The sequence below is a fragment of the Pristiophorus japonicus genome, chromosome 6 (genome assembly GCF_044704955.1).
Source record: "Pristiophorus japonicus isolate sPriJap1 chromosome 6, sPriJap1.hap1, whole genome shotgun sequence".
Classification (NCBI taxonomy): Eukaryota; Metazoa; Chordata; class Chondrichthyes; family Pristiophoridae; genus Pristiophorus; species Pristiophorus japonicus.
The window spans coordinates 235,892,225-235,907,858 of NC_091982.1; the positions used below are offsets into that span (position 1 = coordinate 235,892,225).

Consider the following 15,634-nt stretch of genomic DNA (forward strand, 5'->3'; position numbering starts at 1 on the left):
TTATTACTAATTTGGTTTGGCCAGTCAATATGTAAATTAAAGTCACCTACGATTACTGTCGTACCCTTATTACATGCATCTCTAATTTCCTGCTTGATACCGTCCCTTACATTACCATTACTGTTTGGAGGCCGATGGACAACTCCCACCAATGTTTTCTGCCCCTTGGTGCTCCTTAGCTCCACCCAGACTGATTCTACATCTTGATTTTCTGAGCCAAGATCCTTTCTCGATATTGCTCTGATTTCATCCTTTCACTAACAACCCCACACCACCCCCTCTTCCTTTTTGCCTGTCCTTCCTAAATATTGAATATCCTTGGAAATTCAGTTCCCAACCCTGGTCACCCTGCAACCATGTCTCCGTAATTGCAACTATATCGTATCCGTTTACATCTATTTGCGCTGTTAATTTGTCTAACTTATTACAGATGCTTCATGCATTCAGATACAATGCTTTTAAATTTGTCTTTTTAAAATTATTAGACGTCTTAACATTTTATACTATAGCCCTATGTGTCTTGTCGCTATTTTTTCTTACCTGGACCCTATTTGGTAGTGCACTCTTTTGTTTATATGCTCTGTCCCTTCCTGACATAATCTGGTTATCCTTACCACAATCACTTTCCTGCATTGCTTCCTTTTCTTTTCTCTTTAGCATTCTAGATTTCTCTCCACTGTGACCACCCATCCACCTCTTATTTAGTTTATAGCCCTATCTACCTCCCGAGTTATTCGGTTCACTAGAACTCTGGTCCCAGCATAGTGCAGGTGTAGTCCGTCCCTACGGAACAGCTCTCTCTTTCCCGCGTATTGGTGCCAGTGCCCCACAAATCGAAACCCACTTCTCCCACACCAACCTCTGAGCCACGCATTCATCTCCCTGATTCTACTGAGCACTGGATAGGTGAAACTTAATGCAGTGCTGTCATCTAATCTAGTCAAATGTTTTGTTTAGACAACAAAATATATGAAAAGACTGCAACCTTATCGTGGCATTTAGATGGTGTCATAAACCACCAGAATGAAGCCCAAATGTTATTTAGTTGGCATCGAAACCCTTTTGAGATTCAATTTATAAATATTAATAAATAAAAGCATTTGTAAATCTTGGTACTATAGTTCATCCAAGGGATTTGTTAATTAAATTAAAACATTTCCTAAATAGTTGAACATTTATGACTGATCCAATTTTTTATTATAAATGCTTAACTCTTGTGGTTGGATTGTGTGTATATATAGAAAGATAGAAACTTAGAAAGTAGGTGCAGGAGCAGGCCATTCGGCCCTTTGAGCCTGCACCACCATTCAATATGATCATGGCTGATCATGCAACTTCAGTATCCCACTCCTGCCTTCTCTCCATACCCCCGATCCCTTTAGCTGCAAGGGCCACATCTAACTCCCTTTTGAATATATTCAACGAACTGAACTCTTAACAACTTTATGTGGTAGAGAATTCCATAGGTTCACAATTCTCTGGGTGAAAAAGTTTCTCCTCATCTCGGTCCTAGATGGCTTACCCCTTATCCTTAGACTGCGACCCCTGGTTCTGGACTTCCCCAACATCGGGAACATTCTACTTGCATCTAACCTGTCCAATCCCGTCAGAATTTTATATACTTCTATGAGATCCCCTCTCATTCTTCTAAATTCCAGTGAATATAAGCCTAGTCGATCCAGTCTTTCTTCATATGTTAGTCCAGCCATCCTGGGAATCAGTCTGGTGAACTTTCGCTGCACTCTCTCAATAGAAAGTATGTCTTTCCTCAGATTAGGAGACCAAAACTGTACACAATATTCAAGGTGTGGCGTCACCAAGGCCCTATACAACTGCAATAAGACCTCCCTGCTCCTATACTCAAATCCCCTCGCTATGAAGGTCAACATGCCATTTGCCGTCTTCACCGCCTGCTGTACCTACATGCCTACTTTGAATGACTGATGTACCATGACACCCAGGTCTTGTTGCACCTCCCCTTTTACTAATCTGTCGCCATTCAGATAATAATCTGCCTTCCTATATATCTGGTATATATCCACCATCTCGCCACAACTGCCCATCTTTCATTGATTAGAAAGTTTGGCAGGGGCGGTTGGACAATCTTTTATGTGAACCTGTGCATTTGGTTTTCCAGCTGCTTTATACACATGGTGCCCTCAGCACATGACACGAAACCCGGAACTTGCGATCTGTCAAGTTTCGGATCAATAGATCCGCTGCATCCCCGGGAAATGGACCTTCATTGACGGACAGTTGGGCTATTTGCCCAACTACTGCCCAGAGAACGCCCGTGAAATTCTTGCGCGTAAAACCTACTTTTACCAGCGTAAGAGTTTAAAAAAGTATTAAAATAATTTTTTAAAATGATTTAAATATAAAAAAACCTTTAAAATTGGTTTAGGTTATTTTTAGCCCCTTTAAAAATGTTTACATTTATTTTTCAAAAAATTAAATTTTTATTTTAAATGTACAATTAAATTGTATTTTAATTAATTTTGAACATGTCTTTTTTTTAATTTAACTGGTGTGTAATTGTGCTTTTTAGGCGATTCCTATTCATGCTTCTGAGGATTCTGTATGTGAATGGGGATCCCTTTTTGATTGGTTGGGCGGCTCACATGGTCCCAGGGGCGCTTGCGAGTCACGTGAGCCCCTGGGATACGTGGGCTTTTACGCAACCTACGCTTCGAGGCCGAGGAGCGCAAGTGTCCGAACCGCCGGGACCATCAGCTAGGTTTTGTATTTCTCGTGGTTCGGAGGCATTCGCCCGCGGGAAGCCTCTGCCCGCAAATTCAACAAGCCCAGAAAACAAAGCTCAAAGCGCCTGAATGTTTACCTACTGTTCAATTTAAAAAGTACCTTTCCAACTTTGGATTTTCAAAAGAATAATTAAGTTTTGAAGCTGAGAGTGGATTCATTTACCCCTAACCAGGTCCGAGTCTGACAGCCGACACCTCCACCTCCTGATGTAGCTTTAAGGAATCCACTTTATAAGGCACTCTCTCTACCTTGCTCTTCATTTGTCGAACTTTGCGTCAATCTTGAAGACATCATTGTGTTTGATCTGCCTTTTGCGGATTTGCCTAACCGCCGCCTGAAGGCTTTGCACAAGAAAATGTAAATGAACGGATCCAGGCAGGTGTTTGAGGCGCACAACTAGAGGGTTGTCTCTTTAATATAATACAACATGTTCTGCTTCCAGCACTCTCTCACTTTGCCCACTTGGCTGAGTGTGTAGAGCACTCTCACAAAATGGAACGGCGCAAAGCAGATGAAGAAGACCGACACGATGACAAACACTTTGGCTGTCGTCTTTCTCTGAGCTTGACTGTCTTTACTCTTGGACCTCACGTAAGACTGGTAGACTTTCTTGGATATGAAGATGTAAAGCACGACCATCAGTATGCACGCTGCCCAGAAGATGAACTGACATATGTAAATTAAAATGGCGTGCCACTTCAGTCCGGCTGGCCCCTTCAGACCCGTGCACTTCCTCACTGATTCGTGTGTTGCCTCCTTGTTTGTCAGAATGATGTTGGGAAGGGCTAAAAGAGACATGGTGGCCCAAACTGCCGCAGACAGAAATTTGCTGAACCTAGCCTGTCGCACGCATGATTTACCGAAGGGCCTGGTGATTTTGAGGAAGCGATCGATAGTTATCAGCACTAGAAGTATGATGCTGATGTACATGGTGAAGTAAAACGTCACCGCAGAAAAGCGGCACACGAACCACCTCACCTGCCAGGGGGCTAGTTGGGAGTCGCTGAGTATTTTGAAAGGAAATGTTAGGGTCATGAGCAAATCGGCAAAGACGATGTTTTTCAGGAGGACGGTGAAGGTCGAGTTGCTGGGGATTTGAGAGAATATTTGGACTGCCAAGATGTTTAGGACGATACCAATGATGAAGAGGACCGTGTAGAGCACAGGAAATACCACCCGGGTAACCCGGGTATCTCGTAAACACTTGCCTTGTGAGAAGTTATAATGGGTGACATTCATGTCGGAGGGTTTGTAATGGCTGCTATTCATTCTTGTTAGCTGGAAAACAAATAGTCATTAATTACCAGGCTAGCATTTTTCGAGAGTGTAATCATGACAAAGACAATAGTTGTTGAATTTTTCGGTGCGAGGATTCCCTGCAAATATAGATATCCTATCAATGACCTACTTGTCCTAACTTGCAAAAGACAGTGCCAGGCTACTCAAAGGAAGACAGCGCTATATTACAGAAGTTATTTTTTATTTGTACCCAGCAACAGAATTAACATGACAGTAAAGAACTTACATTTATATAGCTCCTTTTATGACTTCAGCACGTCTGAAAGCACTTTACAGCCAATGTAGTGGCTTTTGAAGTGTAGTCGCTGTTGTAATGTATGAAATGCAGCTGTCAATTTGCACACAGCAAGCTCCCACAAACAGCAATGGAATAAATGGCCAAATAAAATGTTTTAGGTGTTGATTGAGGCCAGGGCACCGGGAGAACTCCTCGACTTTTCTTTGAAATAGTGCCATGCGATCTCACTGCCCACAGATTAACAACTCTCTGAGTGAAGAAGTTTCTCCTTATCTCAGTCCTAAATGGCTTACACCTTATCCTTAGACTATGTCCCCTGGTTCTGGACTTCCCCAACATCGGGAACATTCTTCCTGCATCTAACCTGTCCTGTCCCGTCAGAATTTTATATGTTTCTATGAGATCCCCTCTCGTCCTTCTAAACTCCAGTGAATAAAGGCTGAGTCGATCCAGTCTCTCCTCATATGTCAATCCAGCCATCCCGGGAATCAGTCTGGTGAACCTTCGCTGCACTCCCTCAATAGCAAGAATGTCCTTCCTCAGATTAGGAGACCAAAACTGAACACACTATTCCAGGTGAGGCCTCACCAAGGCCCTGTACAACTGCAGTAAGACACACCTGCTCCGATACTCAAATTCCCTAGCTGTGAAGGCCAACATACCATTTGTCTTCTTCACCGCCTGCTGAACCTGCATGCCAACTTTCAATGACTGATGTACCATGACATCCAGGTCTCGCTGCACCTCCCCTTTTCCTAAATTTCCGCCATTTAGATAATATTCTGCCTTTGTGGTTTTGCCATCAAAGTGGAAAACCTCACATTTATCCACATTATACTGCATCTGCCACGCGTTTGCCCACTCACCTAACCTGTCCAAGTCACCCTGCAGCCTTTTAGCGTCCTCCTCACAGCCCACACTGCCACCCAGCTTAGTGTCATCTGCAGACTTGGAGATATTACACTCAATACCCTCATCCAAATCATTAATGTATATTGTAAATAGCTGGGGTCCCAGCACTGAGCCCTGCGGTACCCTACTAGTTACTGTTTGCCATTCTGAAAAGGACCTGTTTATCCCGACTCTTTGCTTCCTGTCTGCCAACCAGTTCTCTATCCACGTCAGTACATTACCCCCAACGCCATGTGCTTTAATTTTGCACACCAATCTCTTGTGTGGGACCTTGTCAAAAGCCCTTTTAAAGTCCATATACAGCACATCCCCTGGTTCTTCCTTGTCCACTTTACCAGTTACATCCTCAAAAAATTCTAGAAGATTTGTCATTCAGGATTTCCCTTTCATAAATCCATGCTGACTTAGACCGATCCCGTCACTGCTTTCCAAATGTGCTGCTATTTCATCTTTAATAATTGATTCCAACATTTTTCTCCACTACTGATGTCAGGCTAACCGGGCTATAATTACCCGTTTTCTCTCTCCCTCCTTTCTTAAAAAGTGGTGTTACATTAGCTACCCTCCAGTCCATAGGAACCGATCCAGATAGACTGTTGGAAAATGATCACCAATGCATCCACTATTTCTGGGGCCACTTCCTTAAGTACTCTGGGATGTAGACTATCAAGCCCCGGGGATTTATCGGCCATCAATCCCATCAATTTCCCGAACACAATTTACCACCTAATAAGGATTTCCTTCCATTCCTCCTTCTCAGCAGACCCTCGGTCCCCTAGTATTTCCGGAAGGTTATTTGTGTCTTCCTTCGTGAAGACAGAACCAAAGTATTTGTTTAACTGTTCCGCCATTTCTTTGTTTCCCATTATAAATTCACCTGAACCTGACTGCAAGGGACTACCGCAATATTTGCAAACAAAAACTACTAACACTTCTATAAGAAATAAAAAAATTAAAGTCCATATTCATCTTGAAACTGCAATTCACCTTTCTGCACTTGGCCAGGGAAGGCAGCAGGCTGGTGCTGGAGACCACTCGGCCTGGAAAAGGGCCTGGACAATGCACCGGGAGGCCACTCGGCCTGGGCTAGGGGTGGGGCAATGCATCGGGAGGCCACTCGGGCTGGGCTAGGGCCTGGACAATGCACTGGGAGGCCACTCGGCCTGGGCTAGGGGTGGGGCAATGCACCGGGAGGCCACTCGGCCTGGGCTAGGGGTGGGGCAATGCACCGGGAGGCCACTCGACCTGGGCTAGGGGTGGGGCAATGCACCGGGAGGCCACTCGGCCTGGGCTAGGGCCTGGACAATGCACCGGGAGGCCACTCGGCCTGGGCTAGGGCCTGGACAATGCACCGGGAGGCCACTCGGCCTGGGCTAGGGGTGGGACAATGCACCGGGAGGCCACTCGGCCTGGGCTAGGGGTGGGACAACGGAATGGGAGGCCATTTGGCCAGGGCTAGGGGCGGGCAGGAGAACTGATTTCTGGCCGAGTGGCCTCCCGGTGCAATCTCTTAGTGCTGGGAGGGCGGGGTGGGGGGAAGGAGGGGAGGGAGTGTTGGGCGGGCGGGAGAGGGAGGGAGGGAGGGAGCTGGCAAAAAAAGTTCCAATCTCTAATCTCGCTGTGTGCAGAGTTCAATCCAAATAAATAGCACATAATTAGTGCTTCTCAGAACTTTAAGGGCAGCATTCATGGACTCCCCTCCCCCTTTAATCTTTTCTCCAACGAAACAAAGTTCAGCTCTGTCTCTCTCTGCATTGCTTGCATCTGAGAATCATCTCTTATTGCCGTTCTCTGTATCCTAGCTGGCTTTAAGCGCGAGAGCATTAACACATAAGCCCCGAGTGAATTGATGAATAACAAGAAAGCAAGATATTCTACCTCAGAAATTTGGTCGCGAAGACACAAGCAGCTCTTTAATGGCCGATTGCCAACCTGCAGCGCTACTGCGCATGCGCGGACATCACTAATCACTGCGCATGTGCAGATGTCCCGGCACACTTTCTAGCACAGAATGACTGGCCACCCTGCGTGACTGTAGTGAAGAGGCCAGACAGCGGGCAAAGTTCCGACTTTTTTTTTTCGGCGCCTCTCGGAATGTACTTAAGCGTCGCAACTCGGGTAAGTGCGCTGAAAAACGGGCTCGGCCAAAATTGAGCCGTTTATTTTTCTCTCTCTATCTGATTTGTCACTGAATTCACCCCCTTTAATTCAGCCTCCTTCTCCCCAATCCTTCAATTTGATTGGTTAAGGAGATACCCTGTTGATTTCCCTTTTTCTCTGTCCCAAATGCCCTGTTTCCCTTATTGCAATATAATCAGCTTGCTCTTTCAACAACTTGCCATGCGAAACACCATCGCGATTAAACGAGCATAGGTAAGTCCAACTAACAGCAGGTGCCGTTCATTGCCCTGTTACAGCAAATTATGTCCCGATGCCTTTGCTAGGTAATAACCACTGAGAAACAGACGTTGCTAAGGACCTGTACGCTTGTGTGCATTTCAGTATTATAATGACCGTTCCTCCCCCTGTGGCTTATTGGTTAAGTGCATTACGTGATACTGAGCTAGATTGACCCGGAGCGTTCTGGGTATGATCCCCGGTCTATTCTAATTCTCCCCATAACTGTAACCTACTCCAGCCCTGTGGTGTATGTAGCACACAAATCACTGACTCCACACGGTCTGGTGTAAGTCTAACTGCTGTGACCTTCGTCCTTTATTGTTCAGCTCCAGAGTGCCTCCCAGGTGTGGTAGTCAGCCTTATATAGTCCTTGTTACATGCACTACCAGGGTTTCCCACCGCAGCGCCCTCTGTGGTGTGGCATAGTACTTACATTACATTTAAGGTACTGGGACGATACACACATCATTACATAACATCACCTTCCCCCCCGCCCCCCCCCCCCCCCACCTGGACGCAGGACAACGATACACACATCATTACATAACATCACACTTGTCCAACGGAAGGCAGGTGGGCATAGACAGTGAGTTAGTATGGTACATATTATCTGGTACATTAACTGGTTATTGACTGGTAGCGGAACCTTGATTTCCTTGTTAGCCGTTATCATTAATTGTACTTCATCCATTATTTTACACAAATACAGTGGCCATTCAGCTTAAAAAAGGTAATTCTTATTATAAATTCACTATCTCACACTAACATTGCTCATTTTAGACTCGCTGTGCCTAACAGAAGTCCTTTGTGGGGACCACCTCTTTGTAAGGCCCTTTTAAGATTCCCGGGTGCATTTCCTCTTTAAGGCGCCATCTTTGATGCAGGAGGATTCCACGAGGCTTCTCCTTGGGCGCCGCCATCTTTGATGCTCTGCAGCTCCGACATGATGCCGCCGCCATCTTCTTCTCCGCCGCTCCGAATGCCCTCCACCGTCGCAGCCTCCGCTGCCACCTGACTTGCCGCATCTCCTGCGGCCGTCGTGGTCTCTCCAGCTGCCGCACTTGCCGCATCCCCCGCGGCCTCCGTAGCGGCCTCCCCTGCGGCTGCCATGGCTGCCCGACGCTACCAGCTCTTCGACGGGGCCCGCCCAACGGCCTCTTCCTCTGCGGGGCCCTTCCGAACCGCCGGCCCCTGGATCCCTCAGCACCCCACCCGCAGCGCCCCGCCGGCTCCCCCCCCACCCCCCACTGGGCCCCTCTGTGCAGGGCTGCTTGCCTGTGGGGGCTGCAGGGTCTCTGTGTGAGGTCCGGGCCTGGGACTTGCCTGTGGGGGCTGCAGGGTCTCTGTGTGAGGTCCGGGCCTGGGACTTGCCTGTGGGTGGATTGAGGCTGCAGCTCCAGCTCGGTCGGCGCTGCTCTCTGGGGACCCGGGGCACGGCAGCACCCCGGGGAGCAGCAGCCTGTGGAGTGATGAAGTCTTCCCAGCTCCCACGGACCTTCCCCATCCACCTCCGGCCGAGGAGTGTCGGCCCATCGCCTGCAACGACCCACAAAGATAAAGCGTGCGTCTCGTCCCCGTGGGATACCTGCACCATCGCTCTGCCGAGAACAGGTATCAGTTCCCTGGTGTAGGTACGCAGCTTCGCCGTGACCGGGACCAGCTTGGGTCGTGCAGCCGGGTTAATCCAAAGTTTATCAAAAGTTCTCCGACTCATCAATGACGGACCCGAGCCCGTGTCCACTTCTATACTCACTGGGACTCCGTTGATTTTTACTTCACTTATCACTGGGGGCGAATCGTCGGTGCACGTATACAGTCCAAGCACCTCATCTTCTACCTGCTCCTCGCTGAACAGTGGATCATCCCCCATCTCCTCAGCCACACGGTGAGTCCGATTTCTTTTACACATACGCTGAAGGTGGCCTTTAACGTGGCAGGTATTGCACGTATACTCCGCAAACCTGCACCGGTGAGCCCCATGGCTTCCTCCACAGCGCCAGCATGGTGCTGCTTGATTGGCCCCCCTTGGCGGACTCTGAGCTCCAGGATCCCGAGGTCCGTGCTGTCTGCCCCGGGCAGAGTCACGTTCTGCAGTTTTGTCCGTGGTGGGCGCTATCCTGTGGACAGTGCCTGCCGGGTTCGAGACTGTGTGGATCATTTGCTTGATGCTGCAAGTCGAGGTCATGTATGCCCGGCTGATGGTGATAGCCTTTGTCAGAGTGACTGTGGATTCCGTGGCCAGCAGCTTGTGAAGGAGGCCCTCATGGCCAATCCCCATAACGAAAACGTCCCGCAAAGCCTCGTCAAGGTGTGCCCCAAAACACACGGCGCCGCGAGTCTCCTGAGGTCCGCAGCATATTTGGTGACATCCTGGCCCTCAGATCTGCAGTGATGGTAAAATTTGTATCTGGCCGTGAGGATGCTCTCCTTCGGTTTCAACTGGTCACGAATGAGTTCAGTTAGCTCCTCGTATGACTTGTCCCTGGCGCTCCCAGGTGCCAGCAAATCCCTGACGAGACAGTAAACCTCATCTCCACAACTGGAGAGCAATATCGCCTTACGCTTCTCTCTCTTGTATATGTGTCCTCCGTCAGGTCGTTTGCTGTGAAGTAGTACTCGAGCCTTTCCGTATAGGCCTCCCAATCATTGCCCACGGTAAAATCCTTTAGCGAGCCCAGAGTAGCCATGGTTGCGTGGAGTTCGTCCGCTTCCTCGTTGCCAATGTGGTGTATGTAGCACACAAATCACTGACTCCACACGGTCTGGTGTTGATCTAACTGCTGTGACCTTCGTCCTTTATTGTTCAGCTCCAGAGTGCCTCCCAGGTGTGGTGGTCAGCCTTATATAGTCCTTGTTACAGGCACTACCAGGGTTTCCCACCACAGCGCCCTCTGTGGTGTGGCATAGTACTTACATTACATTTAAGGTAATGGGACGATACACACATCCTTACATAACAAGCCCAACAACCCTTTCTGCGTATCACCAATTCTGGCCTCTTGCGCATCCCGAATTTTAATCGTTCCGCCATTGGTGGCTGTGCCTTCAGCTGCCTGGGCACTAAGCTTGGAATCCCCTCCCTAAACCTCTTCACGCATCTCTTTACTCCTTTTAAGACGTTCCTTAAAAACTACCTGTTTGACCAAGCTTTTGGTCACCTGTCGTTTTGTGGCGCGGTGTAAATTTTTGTGTGATAACGTTCCTTGCGTCCGTAAAGGCGCTATATAAATGCAAGTTGTTGTTGTCCACACTGACTTAACTGATGTCAGCCAGGGATGGGAGTGGAGCTGCTGAAATTGTTCGTTGTGACCTCTGGCTTGGGGAGGTGAAAGATTTAAGTGTGATCCTCGATTCGGGTTGTTATTGCATGACCTCTTTTTGGATGGTACAGTTGAGAACAGGATTCAACGCGAGGCTGATGCCCCACAGGGCTGCCAATGTTCATTGCCCAGACTGACAATTCAAAAAAAAATCTACTTGGCTGAGGAACCAGGAGCTGCTAATGCCCATGGGCCGGTAACTGGCTATGAGCCAGCCCTTTTGACAGCTGTGGCTCAGTGGATAGCACCCTCCCCTCTGAGTCAGAAGGTTGTGAGTTCAAGTCCCATTCCAGGGAGTTAAGCACAAAAATTTAGGCTTACACTCCAGTGCAATGCTGAGGGAGCGCTGCACTGTCGGAGGTACTGTCTTTTGGAGGAGACGTTAAACTGAGGTCCCGTCTGCCCTCTCAAGTGGATGTAAAAGATCCCATGGCATTATTTCGAAGAAGAGCAGGGGAGTTATCCCCGGTGTCCTGGCCAATATTATCCCTCAATCAACATCACTAAAACAGATTGTCTGGTCATTATGACATTGCTGTTTGTGGGAGCTTGCTGTGCGCAAATTGGCTGCCGCATTTCCTACATTACGCAGTGACTACACTCCAAAAGTATTTCACTTTGAGATGTCTGGTGGTCGTGAAAGGCACTATATAAATCCAAGTCTTTTTCTTTCTTTACAAACAAGAAGAATGGAGCTGGAAGAATAATGTACTGTGTTTTCCTGGGAGAAAAGAACAGACAATTACGGATATACCGGATGCTCAATGCTATGTAATATCTCACTTTCCGCTTTGTTATTTACTTATATATATATATATACTGCAGTAAAAGTTCACAGTATGAGCTGTGTGATAGTTCAAGCTTTCCTTTGACTGTTTAACTTCGTCACAGGACCTCGCCGTATATTGCCCTCAAAACATCCAATAGACTTTTGTTTGTGCCTGATTGACGTTAAAACACTGCGTTGGAGGTAGCAAAACTGAAGGACTCACAGCTTTGATTCTCTTTTTCATACCAGTATTCAGCTTCTGAAAAATCTTCTGTACTTCAGTCCGACCAAAATGAAACGGTGTTGAGATGGTCAGAGTTGTTGTCCTCAGCATTTTGCAATTGTGGTTTCAAGTCTGATCTGTGAAGCCTTTTTTATTGTGAGCACCTTTCTGAAGGACATTTCACTCTGGCCTCCTGTCTGCCCAGCTTGTTAGAAAGCTGTGAAATTCTTCCCCGACCTCTCCCACAGGCAGTTAAGCAAACACTCTGGGATATGGATCTGATATCCACAGTATACATCTTGAACCTTGACCATCCACATACCACGGGTGACATTCCTCTTCTCTTAGCTGCAGTTCTCTGTGTGGTGTTTGATGGCCTGAGTCTGTGTTTATTGATTTGAACTTCAATTTATTTCGCAACCGCATCATGTCCAGCTTCTGAGTGTTTCTTAAGCATTCCAGTAAGCATTCCCCAAATATATTCCGCATTTAATAATTCAATCAGAACTTGATCTTATTCCCTGAAGATTGTATTTATCTAGTGCCTAACAGCATCCCCATGATGGTTCAAAGCACTTTGCATCTACATAGAATGTACAGCACAGAAACGAGCCATTCGGCCCAACAGGTCCATGCCGGTGTTTATGCTCCACACCAGTCTCCGCCCACCCCTCTTCCTCTCACCCCATCAGCATAACCTCCTTTTCCTTTCTCCCTCATGTACTTATCCAGCTTCCCCTTAAAGGCATCGATGCTATTCATCTCAACAGGGTGCCTGAACAGAGAGACCTGGGGGTATATGTGCACAAATCGTTGAAAGTGGCAGAGCAGGTTGAGAAAGTGCTTTAAAAAAGTCTTGCTGGGATCCTGGGCTTCATAAATAGAAGTATAGATTACAAAAGTGTGGAAATTATGATGAACCTGTGTAAAACACTGGTTCGGCCCCAACTGGAGTACTGTGTCCAATTCTGGGCACCACACTGCAGGAAGGATGTGAAGGCCTTAGAGAGGGTACAGAAAAGATTTACGAGAATGAGTCCAAGAATAAGGGACTTCAGATACGTTGATAGACTGGAGAAGCTGAGATTGTTCTCCTTGGAGCAGCGAAGATTGAGTGAGGATTTGATAGAGGTTTTCAAAATCATAAAGGTTATGGAGAGAGAGAAACTGTTCCCATTGGCAGAACAGTCGAGAACCAGAGGACACAGATTTAAGGTGATTGGCGAAAGAACCAAAGGCGATGTTAAAAAAAAAAACGTCCTTGCGCAACGAGTGGTTAGGATTGGAACGCACGGCCTGAAAGGGTGGTGGAGGCAGACTCAATCTTATTTTTCAAAAGGGAATTGGATAGTTATCTGAAGGGAAAAATATTCAGGGCAACGGGGAAAGGGTGGGGAAGTGGGACTAGCTGAGAGTCAGCACGGGCTCGACGGGCCGAATGGCCACCTCCCCTGCTGGTACCATTCTATGATTCATTGGCCCCGAACTTGGTGGAAGCTCAGTGCCGCCCAAAGGACTGCTGGGATACCTGATGGTACTTTGAGCAGGAGATTCGTGGAAAAGTCTGGGAAGGACCGCCTGGTGGCAAAAAACAACGACTTATGCTCTGAATCTGGGCAGCAGCAGGCAGGACCTCCCAATATCGGCGGCTAATGCAAGCCTCGGCAAAATACCGCCGAGGCTTGAGTCGGGCCCAGGGAGGGGGGGGATCATATAAGATTTTAAATTTTCAAAAAAAAGTAAAAAAAAAAAACACTGCAAAACCTTCAGGGCGCCCCATCCACCTGAAGCGCTGGAAAAAAAATAAGGAAAAGAAGTTTACTAATCTTTGTTTGCAGGTCTTCGTACTTACCATCGGGGTTAGACCTGCCTCCACACAACGGTCCTTCCCCTGCTGCCGCGGACTGCCGCCCGGACCCAACTGGCAGCTCGGCGGGCGGGAGGACTCTTGCGCGCGTTGCACGCCAGCGGGCGGTTCCTGGCGGTCTTCCCTCTCCGCCGGCGGGAGGCCTCCGCCAAACTCGCTCGGAGGGGAGACCGCCCAGAAAACTCGGCGGCAGTGGGTGATGAGTTCACCAAATTCGGCCCCTATGATTCTAACTGCTCCATGTGGTAGCAAGTTCCACATTCTCACCCGTCTCTGGGTAAAGTTTCAACAGTTGGTTTTATTGGTTACTATGTTCTATTTATAGCCCCTAGTTTTAATTCTCTCCCCGCCCTGCCGCCTCCTTCCCCCTCAAGTGGAAACATCATGTCTAATGAATTACTTGCTGAGGCTGCAATCTACATATTCTATTTTACGTTCAGTGATGTGATGCTGGACAATCAAGTTTGTGTTATTCTTTAACAAAACTTGAAAATAAAGTAAGATGTTACCTATAGCTGTTGCATAGCATTGTGGATACATGTAGTCATAATTAACCTCAATGTGTCATTCTATTTTTAAGAATGATTGACATTTAAGATAGGAGATCTTTAAAATTATGGAAGGTTTTGATAAAGTGGATACAGAGAGAATGTTTCCACTTGTGGGGAAGAGCATAACCAAAGGCCATCAATATAAGATAGTCACTGAGAAATCAAATACGACATTCAGAAGAAACTTCTTGACCCAGAGTATGGTGAGAATGTGGAACTCGCTAACACAGGGAGTGGTTGAGGCGAATAGTATCGATGCATTTAAGGGGAAGCTGGATAAACATGTGAGGGAGACAGAAATAGAGGGTAATGCTGATAGAGTTAGATGAGGACAGACGGTAGGAGGCTCAAGTGGAGCTTAAACGCCAGGGTACAGTAAAAACTGGGAGAACGGAATGGAGTCTTTACAGGAAGCGGGATGGGAGGAAGTGTAGTCCAGGTAGCTGCGGGGGTCATTGGGCTTATAATCAAGTTAATGATTGAGGTGTAAGACCCTTCACTGGAAAAAATATACAGATGAATAGCATTTGATAAAGAGGAGACCAACGGGAAGGGGAAGAAAAACATGTGCACACACCAGGACACAGTCACGCGCGCACACAGTCACACACACACAGAGTCACACACACTCGCGCACATTCTCACACGGATACACTCTCACTTTCACATGCTCTCACACACACATGCTCTCACGCACACACAAGCTTTCTCTCGCTCTCTCTCTCACACACACACACACACACACACACACACACACACACACACAACTTAAATAGAAAATCAGGAGGTGTGAAATGAAGACTGGAAACCTGCAAGTGGCACATAATCTAATGGCCTAGAAGAGGAACTAAGCAGAATGAGACCGAGGGTGCAAACTGGCCACCCCCTGGCAAAGTGTTCTCAAGGAGCGTCGCTAACTTGAGCGTCAACCAGTCTTTTCATTGGGACCAGTTCTGTGACAGGAGGAACCTGTTAAGGTGGACGGGCTGCACTTGAACGGAGCTGGGACCAATATCCTCGTGGGCAGGTTCATTAGTGCTACCGGGGAGACTTGAAACTAATTCTACAGGGGGTTGGGCACCGAGATATAGTATTAAAAAGCGGAAACAAGATGCACACTGGAAGGGACAGCTAGAGTTGGAAAGAATACAGAATTAGGTGGGATGATAGAAAGTACAAACAGATCTAAGTTATGTTTGGAGTGCATGGGGCTGAAATTCACCGGACTTTTCCCTCCCCGAGCCATAGTCAGGTTGGGGGGGATTTGAGCGGTGCGCACTTCTGCCGGAAAC

At 47.5% G+C, this 15,634-nt stretch overlaps 2 protein-coding genes across 2 annotated transcripts in view; one reads left to right on the top strand and one right to left on the bottom strand.

Moving 5' to 3' along the window:
- The window catches only part of LOC139266002 (mediator of RNA polymerase II transcription subunit 12-like protein), a 799,024-nt gene that overhangs the window by 479,390 nt on the left and 304,000 nt on the right, over positions 1–15,634 (top strand). The window lies entirely within an intron of this gene.
- LOC139265414 (P2Y purinoceptor 13-like) lies at positions 2,992–4,035 on the bottom strand. The gene is given in 1 exon segment (XM_070882412.1): positions 2,992–4,035. A coding segment is annotated over 1 exon segment (1,041 nt). The 5' UTR covers positions 4,033–4,035.